This window comes from Scophthalmus maximus, chromosome 12 (genome assembly GCF_022379125.1).
Source record: "Scophthalmus maximus strain ysfricsl-2021 chromosome 12, ASM2237912v1, whole genome shotgun sequence".
In the NCBI taxonomy this organism is placed as follows: Eukaryota; Metazoa; Chordata; class Actinopteri; order Pleuronectiformes; family Scophthalmidae; genus Scophthalmus; species Scophthalmus maximus.
This window is the reverse complement of record NC_061526.1, coordinates 22,197,593-22,212,500: the sequence shown is the minus strand read 5'-3', so window position 1 is coordinate 22,212,500 and position 14,908 is coordinate 22,197,593. Positions and strand designations below refer to the sequence as shown.

Here is a 14,908-nt window from a genome sequence, read left to right as displayed (position 1 = left end):
AAGTTTGAAAGTCAGTTATAGAGTCTGGAGGATTTGATGATTCGCTGACGAGTGAATGGACAGAAAAACCTCTTGCCAAAAACTTGAAATCGTCACTTGAAACCTTGAAATTAGTTTTAGGCTCTAAAATGTGAGAATTAACAAAATGCTTTTGTGTCTGACATTTTATAGACGATTTTATATCATATAATGTTAAAAGAAAAAACTAAAGAAGATACGAGCATTCCAACGTGTGCACGACATTATAATCGTTTCTTCCGTGATAATATTTGCTCGTTTTAGGCTTTTTGGGGGTTGATGTACTCGTGTACTCGTGTCTTTGTGTGTGTGTGTGTGTGTGTGTGTGTTTGTACCTGTCCCAGGTGAGGTGCAGCCGGACGAGTCTGACGCCAGGTCCAGAGACGCACCGGAAGTGGACCGAGGGGCGATGGCGTCCAGCTCGTCGAACACGCGGGACCCGCTGCAGCTGAGCTCCGAGTAGCGCGACACCTCCGAGCCACAGCGTCCTGCAACGGCACAGAGAGCCATGGTGGTAAACCCTGATAATGACGAGGATTTGATTTCACTTCAATGATAATGATAGAACAACAGAGAGGTGTATGAATAATAATAAAACAACTAAACGAGCAAAAGGGCAATTCAGAAAACCACATTTGAAGATAATTTATGATATTTTCTTAACTGGGATTTCACAAAATTCTACATTTGTATTTCAATATTTTTCCCCAGAGCCCAAATGTCATTAAAGATCTACTTTTGTCGCCAAATGTTTTAGAAATTTGCAGTTCATCCTCTCGTTGTGATTTCAGGGAATCTGGATTGTTAACTAAGGAGATGTCAATAAACCTCCTCCGGGGGCGACTGTTTCTGAGGCGGCGATATCAGACTTGCAGATCTCGGCTGGATGTTGTCGCGGGCTTAGTTAAAGCCCGAAGTCACTTCCAGGTTTTACACTCTGACAAGTGGACAACTCCCAAAACAACCCCCACCCCCACCCGGGACCTCCAGGGGTGAGAGCCACTCACAGGTGAGGTATAAAAGTCTGAGGACGGCGTTACAGACGGACCCTGGGGGGGGGGGGGGGGGGGGGGGGGGGGGGGGGGGGGGGGGGGTGGGGGGCAAAAACTATAGTCTCATCTCACCTGCAATGAAAAACACCGAAGCTCCAATTACCACATACCTCACGCAAAGGAATGTTGAAGAAAAAGAAACAAATCCGTCGAGCTAATCACTAATTACTCATCAGAGCAAAACTCTTTCATTCCTCCGTGGGGTTGGAAATCGAGAGGATTAGCGGAGTGACACAGTTTGACCGGGCGGCGGTGTTCTGTCGCCGTTCCTGAAAGGGGCTTGTTGGGGCTTTTCTCACATTAGAGATGCGGAGCAGCTTGCCCCCCCGGACAAAAGGAATAATATATACAGAGGCTCTAAAAAGGGAAAAAGGCAAACTCAGCTCCTCCGCGTCTGGTCTGCCCACATGGGCGAGTGTAAACGTACACACACACACACACCACTGCACTATTGTGCACTTGAGCGGCTCGGCGCTCTACTCCAAGAGACAATGGAAGGACTTGACTTGACACTTCAAAGCATATTGCTGCTGTCAACTCCGCTGTCATTCTCCGCTGTCGAGGGGCTGTGCCGAGTCAGGGCGAGTTTTTCGTGGGAGGTTAAGGGTGGCGGCGGCGGCGGCGGTGGTGTGGGGTGGTCGCCGAGTTTGATATGACAGAGTCAGGGGCGGACAAGGCCTCCTCTGTGTGCCTGCGGGCCCTCTCTCTTTCCTGGTCACAGTGCCCGGGCTGAAAGACCCCGAGTGGAGAGGCCAGGCCAGGCCAGGCCAGGCCAGGCCAGGCCAAGCAAGTCCCCCCCCGCCCCCCCTTTCTTCTTTGTCAGGGACAGTGACACTCTGGAGATGTTGCTGAAAACAGGTCAGCTCGGGGTCACGCCGCAGATCGGAGGGGATCTGAGAAATCGAGGGGGGTCACAAGGGGACGAGGAGACTCCCATGGGCCTCTGGAAGTATATACAGTATGTTCTGTGTGCCACATAGGGTTAAAATAATAAAACTGGATTTACCGCTGCAGATACAAACCTCTTCTACTAAGCCAGTTTTCTTGGAACAAGAATATGTCTTTGTAAAAACTTTCTTTTTCTACGTTTAGCCATCATTCATCAATTTAGGTGTCGAGGATCTGGGTACGAAAGAAGTCGGTGCGATCACACAGGTTTTGAGGCCGTCCAGACTGAAGAATGTGGGTTCAACGTGTTTTCAAATCTGTCCTAAAACAATATTTACACGCCCACACGTACTTCTGAAAAGATGGCGGCACAGAAATCCTTTGCTCAAGCGCTTTCATGTGAAAAAATCTAAAGCTCGCCTTCTTTTTGACGCTACTTCGAGACCTCAGCAGTCAAGTCACGGTCATTCTATGGACGGTGCTCACACACTCCTCGCACGCCACCAATGAGACGATCTGTTGTAAACTGTTGCCGTGTCTACAGCCTGTGGCTGCCGTGTGTTTCGACCTCGTAGCAACGTCAATGCACCAGTAATAACTTTGGTGACAAGAGTGTTATGAAAACCGATGGAAACAAAGGCCCAAAAACGACAAAAAATACCATCAAAGTTGCATTAAACCAGACTTATCCTGATCCGAGCTTCACGTGCGGCCACATTGAGCTCGGCTATTGCCTCCATCTGCGGTCTAATAAATGAACCGGTGACACTCGCTCTGTGTCCGCCCTAAAGAGAACAGCATGCTCCGATACAGCGCGGGGCCCCCTGCAGCACAGCGACACACAGAGAACAGTAGACGCCTCTGACAGAGGAGAGAAAATCCCTACACAATTTCCACATTGTTTGCTTTCTTTCATAAAGTTCCCGGAGGAGTCAAGATGTCAGTGGCCCCAGTTCTTTACCCTCCATTGGGAACGGTAAATTAGTGGCCGCAGGAAAGCCGCGGAGGTATTGTGGATTCCGGCGCTATTGTGGCGGGCCCTCTGCCATCAGCGAGCGGCGGTCAGAGTGGATTTATGACCATCGGCTACACGTCTCCCTCTCGGAGGCCAGAGAATAGCGGAGGGCACGGGGGAGCCGAGGGCTGAGAGGCACGGCACACGAGGTAGGGACCCCGGCGTCTATTGTTGGGGGCCTCATGCCTTTGAACGGGGAATCAAACGGTACCAGCTTTTCATCAAAAGCCCTGCTTCTCTATTGATGATTTAGAGGGAAAAAGAAAAGCTTCCCTGCGTTATTTATTACGCGGTGGTGGGAGCAGGAGGTGACGGTTGACGGGGGCAGGAGCAGCCGAACGCCTCACTATAGAAACTAGGCTTTGATTTGACCCCGTGTCTTTGTTTAGGTGAGGATGTCCAGCCATGTTCAGGACAATCAGGCGGTAAGAATGTGGTGGAGGCTGCGAACGGCACATATGTGGGCCGGCCGAGCTCATGTCTCACCTCTGACAGGGGAGATGGGAGGCAGGACGGACCAGCGCCGGGACTCCAACCGGCTCAGTGGAGGAGAAGGGGTCAGCTCTGCTCCCGACCCCGAGCAGGGAGTGGTCATCTGCGGACTTGGGCAGGAAGACCAAGTGGTGGAGGGGAAGGCCAGCGTGCCGAGGCCACGACTGGAGTCCAAGGACGGGTCAAGACCGGGATCTACGCACGCGTCCCGCCGTTGGAGACTCTCTGGTGTTTTTGCGCTTTCGCGATGACTCAGAGGTTCAACAGAGTTGGGACGGAGGCGCGACGTGGAGCGATACGCGTGATGAGGTTTGGCCTGGCCAAAGAGCGGCTCGTAGAGGGGAGGGTCGGTGCTGTTGGTGGTGGTGCTCATGGAGGATCGGGGAGGGTTGGATGCTGGTGGAGGAGGAGGTGGAGTGGTCAGCGGTAACCGCATCGCTGGGGAAGGCCGGGGCGGGGAGAAGCATCCGCTGCCCTCTGGGTCTGAGTCTCCGGAAAACGCTGCAAAGAGACAGAGGGAAATTAAAGAGTAATTTCATTCAACACATAATCTTCTGGAAATTATATGATCAAGAGTGTGTAACTAGATCATCAGATCTGGGGGTAAAACTTGACTAATCGAAATAAACACACGTTCTCTGTTATAAATAATTTTTGATGAAATATCTTTGGGTTTTGAGATATTTGTTGGAAAGAAATAAGAGTATAGAAACTTTGGGACGATAATTTCATCGTCACGGTAGATGTTTGACCAGAGGTTTTTACCGGACAGGACGCTGCTCCTGCCGCTGGTGAGGTGAGTGCTGCGGCTGAACAAACTGGAAGGCGGGCGACTCAAATCTGAGAGAGATCCGTGTGAGAGGGGGGTCGCTGGTGGCGAGCGCTCAGACCCCGCAGGCCCGAGTTGCAGCTCCCAGTCCTGCTCCGGGACGGACTCTTCCTCCCGCTCCCGAGATTCCTCTTCCTCCTCTGGAGCGAGAGGACGAGAGCGGGAGGAGGGAGACGCCGGCGCGGTGTTTGGTTCGCACTCTTCTCTTCTTCCAGAGTTCAGGTGAAGGGCGTTTTGGTCGGGAGGTGTTGGACTATTGGTGGGCGGCGTTGGGGTGGCGGGAAGTGGAAGAGAGGGAACAACAACAACAACAACAGCAGCTGCAGCAGCAGAGCTCCTTCCTGCGATCGAGGCCTTGTTCTGCTCGGCACTTCTTCCTCTGTCTTTGTTGAGATGAAGGTGTCCTTCAAAAAACATAAGACAAGAGCATTTTCTTAGTATTTTTCTTTCAAAGTTCTTTTCAAACACTCGACTTTAGATGCGTGTTTGGCTGAGCTGGTCCCTGGAGCATCTTTTGATTTTAGACTCAGAAACATAACAAAAGCTCCAGGCCGGTCACCACGGTGCAGGTCATCAGCGAATCAACAGCCTGTTCGTGACACGTTCGTTCCCACTTTCCTCGGCCCACCGCTACGAACACTTGTTTCCCTGCTGGGTGGGTCGCCTCGCCAACAAAGGCGGCGAGAAATGGTCCCACTGGAGCAGCTGGCTGCTTCCCAACCCACGATATTCACAAAAGTAATCAGAGCTGTGGGCAGGGGAGCGTGTGTACACACCATGTTTTTTTTTGTTTTGTTTATAAAAATGGAATTAGAGACGCATTCAACGAGCGCTAGTGTCATGGGCAGGGTTGCCAGATTTGGGTGGTTTTGTTTTGAATGCACGTGTAAAATGACAAACAAAAAATATATCTCTGACTCCCCTCCAGTATTTAGAATCATCATATTATCAGACAGAAAAAAACTAAATTACTTTTATTATTCATTTTGTTTTTCTTTCAAGTTATTATTCGGTCAGCTCTGTGATAAACGAGTTATAAAGCTTCAAATCTAATCATACCAGTAAATATGTTTACTCAGATGCATTCTCCACATGATTTGATTGTCTAATAAAACATGTTTATTTGGAATTTTAGATGGAAAACACCATCCTACATCTGAAAAAAAGGCTGTTTTTATGAAAGTTCTTCGAATATTCACTCACATAGAGTTGTAACTAACATTTCAACTAAAATTGATGAATCCTGGTGATCTACCAGCTACTTAATTCATTTTTTTGGTCTCTATAGAATGATGGAATATAGCGGGAAAATAAAAAACGCGAGTTCCAAATCCAAGATGTAAGAGATTGTTTTATTATTTTTACTTGCTAACTTTTACCACGTATCTTAGTATCCACACAAAGTATAAAAATGCCCAGACACAGTGAGAACCTGATTCCATTTCTCTTGATCCTTCTTTCTTCCTGCCACTCATCATCCACAAACTTGTCCCTTTCATCCCAGATCTCAGACTCTCCTCCGCAAACATCGACTCCATCCAGCGCCGCCCATTTCCCTTTCGCCCCTTCTTTCTTTTCTCCCTCCTCCGAGTTTTTTTTTGTCTTGTTGACCACTGTGAGGGTGTGAAGGAGGGAGGGAGGGGCGAGGGGCGAGGAGGGGTGTCAGACAATCTGCTCTTGTTTCCCGGGGGTCTGCCGCCGAGAGGAGTCAGCACGGGGGGATAAAGAGAACGCACTGGAGAGCACATTTCTGCACTGCCTCCTCTTACAATGCTCCGCCACTCCCATCTGTTACACACACGCACACACACACACACAGTGTGTGTACGCGAACCGGTGCACGTGTGTACTGGTGTGTGTGCTGATGTGCATATGAATGACATGTGTCATGGCGCAAAGCCACGGCTTTGGGTGCAGCACGTTTCTTCAGGGAGCAGGGTTAAGGGACGATTGTGAGGGAGCCCACCACCATATGGTGGAATAATTAGTATTAGACCCCGATGCTGAGAAAATACCCCCCTCCTCTGCTGTACACACACACACACACACACACACACACACACACACACACACACACACACACACACACACACACACACACACACACACACACACACACACACACACACACACACACACACACACACACACACACACACACACACACACACACACACACACATCGCAGCACGCTGAAAGCAATGCCCATGCTGTGGTGTGTGATGGGGGAAATGCCTTCACATCAGAGGCCGGGCTCTGAAAGGAGCGGCAGGTCTCCGGGCCCCGGGGCCCTTTCACTCCCACCAGAGGACCACCAGGAGGGCGGCGCTGTGGGCACTTCCTCGCCAGAGAAGGACGGCCAAGATTTGCACTTAACCCCCGAACACAACCACAGAGGGAGATTAAGAGCTAACGACGAGCTCGGTGGCCCCTGTACCTCCACTTCCTCCGGGAGAGGAAGAAAAGGGGAGGAAAAAATTGTTAACGAGCAGAGATGGTGGAGTCAAAGGAGTCAGTGGTGAAAGAACCAGGTGTTTTGTTGATAAGCCTCACCCTCCAGCACTCGGGTCTTTGGGGCAGCAGGGCTGCGCGTGCTGGGCGTGTTCCCCCGAGACGGAGGCCGCGGTCTGGACCTGGAGCTCTGGAAACAAGGAGGTCTGAGGTCTTCGGGACGAGCTCTCATGTGAGCCAAGAACCGCGGACACGGACACGGGCGATAAGTTGGACGAGCGCGGGCCTGAAAGAAAAGAAGAAGAAGAAACTAAACCTCAGAGTGGTGCAACATAAAACTTTCACTTTTACACAACACATGCTCCTGAACATTTTCAATGAAAAAAAATGTAACAAGTAAAACAAAAAGTAAAAGGACGCGATTAAAACAATTTGCAAATAAGTATCATTTGGGTAAAAATAAAAATATGAAAGAATGAATGAGTTTAAATGGATGAATAAATCAACCAGAAAAAATCAACACAACCAAATAATAAATAAAAGAACAAAGATAAATCTAAAAAATATTTTTCTTAAAATAAATAATAATTAAATATTAATATTTATGGGAATTGTTTTTTCCTCAAACTCAAGCTTGAGAAAAAAAAAGTATATACTGTACTATGTGAAATAGAAAAAAAAATGTACATCAAATGTTCTTTAACTAACAGACATGAAAACAACTAAGAACAAAAAAAAATAAAACAAATTAGTTTAACATGTTCTTGTTTTGTGAATCAATATACAAAATAAAAGTCTTATTGGAAAAAACAACTGTGTTCCGTGCCACAACAAAATAAAAGCCTGGGTGAGACGATTGTGGAGGGGAATTCAAATGATGCACGGTGCCCTACACTGCCCCCTTGTGTTGACAGAGTAGATCACACAACTCCAGCTTTCTGTCCTCACGCCCTCAACCTGCCTGCCCCCCCCCCCCCCCCCCCCCCCCCCCCCCCCCCCCTTCAGAGAAAAAGATTTCCAGGGTGATAAAACTCTCTAGAGCAAACTGTCAGGTAAAAAGCAGGCAGCACAGTCAACATTGGAAATGCGCAGAGGGGCGGACGACCGCCTGCCGAAGGGCCCGACTCATTCAGTCGCTCTCTGGCCTTTAGAGAGCAAACAGTCGTAACAAATGGCCGACAAGACGCAGGGCTTTTTATTTGACTTGGAGTTAAGCAGCATTTTCTGGAGTTCGGCTCCTCTCCCCTTTAAACACACAGCAAAAACAAACAGAAAAATGCACAAATGCAACATCTGTCTGTGTCTGAGCACACTGTCGAAACCAGGAGACCTTCAGACAGCGAGTAAACTGGGAGGCGGTGGGGAGAAGAGGAAGGTGGGGTCACTGTCTGTGACTCACACAGGGAGGATCAGCCTTTTTTAAATCCCTGCACCATCTCCACTGATTCCCTCCTCTCAGATCTGGAGGCTTTAGAGATTTGCATTCTTGTGATGTGAAGAGGGGAGAAGTGAGGTAGAAGTCGGCAGAACAAGAGCCGGTGACGGGGGCCGCCCTTCTCCTCCTCCTCCTCCTCCGCGCTCCTCTTCTTCCTCCCCTACGGCCTACCCCATTACCTGTCACTCAGGGCCCGTCAGAAGGCTGAGCGGGGCTTTGTGAGGCTAGACCGAGCCGGTGTCCTCAAACCCGTGACCTTCTTGCGGAGCAGGCCCGGGCACGACAGGTTAAAAAAGCTCTTTTAATGCGTCCACACACGCGAACGCGATCACACGTACAGTACGGGACAAAGCATCCTGTAAGTGTCTTTGAAAACACACACACGCACACACTGATGTTTTCTATCATACAGGGTCACACCTGTAATGGTGTGTTTACACTGTTCACACAGCTTTAACAGGTATTAAATCCTTCTCTTAGCTTTTCATTAACATCTTCATAAAGTTCTTCCATTTTCTGTCCGTGTGCACTTATTGTGTTATTGTGATCCTTCTAAATCGCCAATGTCCAACTTTTATTGCGGAAACTTCTCCATTTAGATTCCTTTTTTTTTGAACTGGAAGATAAATTCACGTTTCTGTAACCTGTCACTGGAAAACTGTAGTTTCTGATGACACCCCCATAACGCTGGTGTGGGCTCCGTCGGGCCCCTGCAGCCCCCCAGGAAACGGGGCTGACCTCCTGGCGTCAGGCAGCCCACACGCTGTCCGCACACAGCCAGAAACTGCCTAATGTCATTACGGGCCTGTTTGTGGTCAACAGCTCCCTGATTGAGACGCACAAGTAGCACGGCTCAATGAATGTAGGAAGTCTATTAGTTAGAGTCAGAGTCCCAGATGGCCTGCAGAGGACAGAGTTGCCTGTGCTCCTTCAACCCCCCATCACCACCACCACCCGCCTCTAAACACACACACACACACACACACACACACACACACACACACACACACATACACATCAGCAATGATTCAGACACACACGCGCACACACACACACACACTTAATTACACTGCCTCCGAGTGAACCCTCGGAGAGGCAGACGACTACGAGCAAAGACAGAAGTGTGTCTATGTCCCAGTGTCTGTCGGGAACAGAGAATTCTTCACAGAGCTGATGCACAAGAAAGCCAGGCTTAGGCCCTAACAAGGTTAAACCCCTGGAAGAAGGAAAAAAAGTGACTTTTTAAATCATGGAGATTTGTGTTTCTGCGGGGTGTAATTAGCTTTGCAGTTGGGGGGAGGAGGGAGGGGAGGGGAGGGCGGGTGGATGAAGGGTCGGGATGCTGGCGACGGGGCCGGGGCGAGAGGCGAAGCTGGGGGGGGGGACGACAGTGGGGCACATTGTGGAGTCCGGCGGATTCAGGGGAGTAAATCTGATTATCAGCTCGTGTCAGAAGCCAGGCTCAGATGCAGCTTAGCATTCAGAAGAAACTTTCTACTTTGCGATGGTGAGACAATGACCCCGCTTCACGGGCCCACGCAGCCCCAGAGAGGGGCCCGGGCGACCCCTCCCTCCGCCACCCCCCCACATCCTGAAACAACACAACAGCAAAATGACAGCACGGCAGTACATTAAATACAGTGGTGGAGCGAAGACCTAAGACTTGAGGTAATGTACCTCAATGGATAATAAATTATTTAATGTAAAGGTCAGTTAAGACATTAATGAGCCCATAAACGTTCGGGTTTGCCTAGAAGTTGAAAAGTCCTTAAAACTTTGGTAACGCTGCAGCTAAAGGTTTTGGCAAAACATTAATAAATACTGGTGGGTTTAAGATATTCTGATAAGCAATCAAATCTGAAGTTATACGTGTTTTATGTCTGTAGTTGTTAACGCCAATAAGTTAATATTAGTGTAGGCTGATAACTGATCTATAAGGCTTGAATAAATACTTTTTAAAACATTGATAAAACAACCATTTGTCATTATTTTTACTACTACTAATAGGTGTTAAGATAGTAATATGAATATTACATGGATTATTACTAATGGATTACTGTGTAAACAGCATTTGATGAATCAAGTAAATCTATACCTGAGTAAAGGGATTTTCTTGCATTCTCATTTCTGATTTGATTAAAATAAAGGAACAAGACGACCAGGAACATTCATCGCGAATCAGCCGCTGAGACCGTAAAACCACCACATACAGTATTAAACTGCAGCACCACCATCTTGTTTGGGCACCTGTGCATTCTGTGCTGCGCCCGTCCCATTGCAGCTCGTGTCCCAGGTGACAATACAGGATGAAGCAGGCTGCTGGGTCAACAGCCTCTCGTCGGCTCGCCTGCATGTTTAGACAGGGGGACACCCTCGCTGTAAAAAGTTGTGTCAGTGCACGACGGGGAGCCGTTGTTTTTTTTTACCATCACAATGCCCTCTTGATTTACTAGATATAGCCGGAGCGGGGCAGAAATGGAGAACGGCAGCGGGGTGATGCCAGGCCCCCGACGGGCTCGCCGCAGGCAGGCGAGGATGTAAATGAGGCTGTACGAGGACCAGCGAGCGTCTTTGTCCGCCCCGACTCTTTACTTGTTTGTTTAACCAGAGGCCGAGACAGGAAGCCAGCCCACACAACTCCGCCGTCCCCATGGCAACCCCACTGTTAATTGTGGCACATCCACTCTCCAGACTCCTTTCTGAGCAAAGGGGAGAGGTGGAGACTTGTGAGTGTCGGGAGGGGAGAAAGAAGTGTGTGCGCACGCACGTGTGTGTGTGTGTGTGTGTGTGTCGCAGCAAGGATTTTGTTGAACTTTGTCAGGTTTTACTGACTCTGAACTTGGCTCTGTAATGACACACGTGTTGTCAACCATATTGTTGTAACATTTAAGAAAGATTTCAGGAGGCCAAACATCGTTACTGACTAATTTTGTTATGTTTGAATACTACTACTGATTCTGTTGGATTGCACAAAGTGATGGGTATTTTTAAATACTTTGGGTTATTAAACTACAATTACTTTTACATTTACAGAGTATTTAAAATGTTGGTAGGTCTATGTTTACTGTATGTTTGCTGATGTTTTGCTGATATGGTGAAAAAACAATATAGAAAAGATTGCATTTACATTTACATTTACAAAAAAAGGTTTATTTTTTTAAATTCAAGTTGTATTTGTGTTTTCTTTCTATTCACAGTTATTTATTTAAAAAAAGTTTTGAACGGTCATAAGAATTTAAATATATGTATCGGCCAATATACTGTATATTAGTTTCAGCTCCCAAAAATCCATATTGGTCAGGATCTATGTATTCTCTAGTTTTTTTTTTTTTGGTGAATGCAACTTACCCACAAATGAAATGGAGTAGCCATATAAAGCTTTCGGAGCATAAGGGATGCAAACACAAACATTAAAACAAGCCAATTACGGCAAGTTTATGCAATTAAGAGAGTTTGGTGAATCCCACTTGGGCCAATCACAACCCTACATGAGGTTATTCTAGATTTAAGATCAGAATGAAAATATCTTCTTGAATCAATGACAGTATTTGTAGACTCACAGCGCAGTGACAGCGTCCTCTATCCCACAAGATGGCCTTGCTGACAAAAGACACATAAAGGGGTCTCTGCAAGAAACAGAAAAGAAGGCAAATTAATATATTTTAAAAAAAGTTATTGATTACACACAGACTGCAGGGGTACATGTTCACTAAAAACAAATCTATCAGAGCCAGATTGAGATTGATCAGTCAAAGAGCAGTTGAACTGCTTTCAGTATAGCCCAATCTCCTGCACCGTGGGCCCCCAGGCTGAGAACAATGACTGAAGCCTGGCAAAACAAAAATAAAGCAACACGGTGAGTGGGCTCTCCACAGACATTGAAACCCCCTGCGAGTGCATTAATAACCCCTCTTTCTTGATCACTGAGCTGCTGTGAAACACCTCCAGTGGTTGTGACGCTCACTGATGGAGTCTGCGCTCCCACACGGCCCACTTTCGCAACATCTGCTCCGTTAACACAACGTCTCTTCGCCCCCATTCTCTTTTAACATGTCCGCTTGCTCGGGACAGTATGGTGGTCTTATGGCCAGGGTGCATCGGTTTGACCCCGTTGAGGCAAGGGGGGGGGGGGCCCACTGTGTTAACTCATCCATCACAGGAGACATATCGCAAGCCCAGCGCCCAGCAGTCGTCACAGCGGCTCATCCGTCTCTCTTTGCAGCCGCTGGCAGCTCCCAGAAGCGCAGAGTCCGCTCGAGTGCCGGGTCCACTCCAGGGGGGCAGGAGAGCGGATCCTCCCAGGACTCACCCCTCAATTCAGGGTGTGTAACCCCAGGACCAGAGAGGGTGACAGAGGGCAAAATGGGCTTGCATGGTGGGAGTACAATGGAGCTTGATGTGCGTGTATACACGTGTGTTTCCCTTTCCTTTTGGAGTGCACTGGTGTGGAGCTTCCTACCAGCTTGTGACAGACTCTCGGACCCCATTCAGTGCCACTGCGAGAGGCAAGAGGGCAGCATCGGGCCTTTGTCTGCTGGCTTCATTAAGGCTGTACCTGTTGCACTTAACAAAAGCACATTACGTATGATTATGCACATAATGCCAGATACAACCCCCCCTGCCCCCACGAGCTGGGGGCAGACTTAATTGGAGCCGAATAATCAACAGACAGGGAACAACAACAACCACATCTCCCGGGGAATCCTTCGGGTGCTTGTGGCCCCGGTGACCTTGTCGTTACTAATTATATGCTTAATGTGAAATCAAGTACATTTTCAGTCAGCCGAAGATGAGGTGGCTGTGACAATTATGTAGATACGTTTGGTGAAGTGAGACAGAAAAACTAAGCAAAAATCGAACAAATGAGAAAGACATAAAAAAAACTGGTTGAGCGATGACAGAGAACATCTATTTGAGCAAATGTCTATCAGCTCAGACTAAATTGGATCAATCAGTGTCCTCGCTCTGCCTTTGATGACCGGGTTGTGCCCATCATCACAAATACACACACGTAATCCCATCGAGGGTTTGTTTCTAAAGTGATTGCATGCTCCTCTTTTCCTTGTTCAATTCGGATGATGTGATTAGGGAGATTCCTGGCAGATGGGCTTTCGACGGCGGTGGCGTGCATCCCCCCCCCCCCCCCCCGCTTTTCCCACTCGAACTCCACCTCAACGTGCTTCCTGTCAGATCGGCTGAGCGCAGGGCGGCGGGGGACAGGAAGTGCTGCGCTGCTGCTCGGAGCCAGCAGGGGGAAATATGGTCAAATGAGGTCCTTCTTATCAATAATGAGTAGGTGGAAAGGGGACTAGATCAAATTACCAATTTTCGAGCTAATCAACAAAGTGGTGGCTGGTCCTTTGCTTTATCCCCTCTCCCACTCTGCTTTCTGTTCTCTCTGGTGATTCCTGCCGCCATCTGTCCGCCTTTCTCAGGGGAGCCCTTCCCCTCTCTCCCGAGCACCTCACTGGATGCTTTATTAATTCCGTTTCACCTGATTACACCCCGCTTGTGAGTCAGGGCACATTAAAAGGCATTTAATCAACGTTCAGTTTAAGGGGGTGGCGGGCGGGCGACGCGTCGAGCGGGGAGCCGGAGACCTAGAGCCGCGTCCTGGTGAGGTCAGCACCAAGGACACACTGACACACATTGTACAGACGACAATCACTTTTAAAGTGGTTAAAGGGGCAGCGAGCGATTTTGGAGAAAGACTGTTCGTTGTCGATTTTTCTGACTGCACTGGTGGGCCCTCGAACACGCAGCCTCAGGTATGGGAGACCTCCGGGGCGCTAACCACGAGGCCAAAACCCCTGAGTCGTAGCGTCTATCCGGGAGTGATGTTAGCCAGCGGACCGCTGGCTAACATCACTCCTGAATAAAATTCAGGAGTGAGTGAATAATAGTGAATTTTATTCCCTTTTATTCCTGAATTTTATTCCCTGAATTTTACAAAAGAAATGTACATTGGAATTAAAATCGCTTGCTGCCCCTTTAAATGGTGAAATAAACTCATTAAACGCCACTGCAATAAATTGCATGAAATCAAATCTACTTTAAAAATTATTTACTTGGACACCTGGGGGCAGTGGAGATAATCTGATAAAAGCGTGATACATTTTTATTCGCCGTTCTCAAAGCGTGCAGTAAATAATACCTGTTCCCTGTTGGAGGAGGCGACGGCCGACCACGTTGACCCAAACATCTCCGCTCTCACAATGTACTGCACATGTTAATGCCTCCAGTACAACTCTGCCACCACAGCGTCGGCAGCACCAACTTGAGATTCGCATCGCTCAAATCTATCAAATCGAACCTGCTAACAGCAAGACAAAAGAACTGCACACTTTCTAAAGCAGAGACAAAACTTTAAAAGCACACACACACACACACACCGCAGGAACCCAACAATGCAGCGCGGCACAACGGATGAGGAGACGCAGTTCAGAAAAAAACAATCAAACAAATCAATGGCTAACAAAAGGCGAAGGGCGACCACCTCAGCATGTCTCTGGCCAGGTTAGAGCCGGAGACAGAAGAGGCGAGCGGCCCAGATTGAGAAAGAGAAAAGCCCCGGGGTCAGCTATAATGAGCCATGAATGCGAGCATCCGACCAATCCCGTTTAATGGGGTTCATCCCTGGAAAGGGTGTCTGTCCCGCAATGCCCCGGTGTTCATATCGCGGTGTGGGTCAGGGGGGCTGCAAGGACTCTGTGACCCTGAAATGAGCT

The 14,908-nt window shown here is 48.4% G+C and overlaps 1 protein-coding gene across 10 annotated transcripts in view; it reads right to left on the bottom strand.

Annotated features, from left to right (window-relative positions):
* The window catches only part of itfg2 (integrin alpha FG-GAP repeat containing 2), a 67,917-nt gene that overhangs the window by 41,276 nt on the left and 11,733 nt on the right, over positions 1-14,908 (bottom strand). For 9 of the 10 annotated variants that reach the window (XM_047336518.1, XM_035621612.2, XM_035621603.2 and 6 more), the window contains 5 exons: positions 11,741-11,806; positions 6,848-7,031; positions 4,231-4,698; positions 3,460-3,966; positions 354-539 (listed from right to left, as the gene is read on the bottom strand). In XM_047336518.1, the coding sequence (XP_047192474.1) occupies positions 354-539; positions 3,460-3,966; positions 4,231-4,698; positions 6,848-7,031; positions 11,741-11,806 (1,411 nt within the window). Of the gene's footprint in view, positions 1-353; positions 540-3,459; positions 3,967-4,230; positions 4,699-6,847; positions 7,032-10,427; positions 10,577-11,740; positions 11,807-14,908 lie in introns of those variants that run through there. The other variant, XM_035621613.2, reaches the window with a different exon arrangement.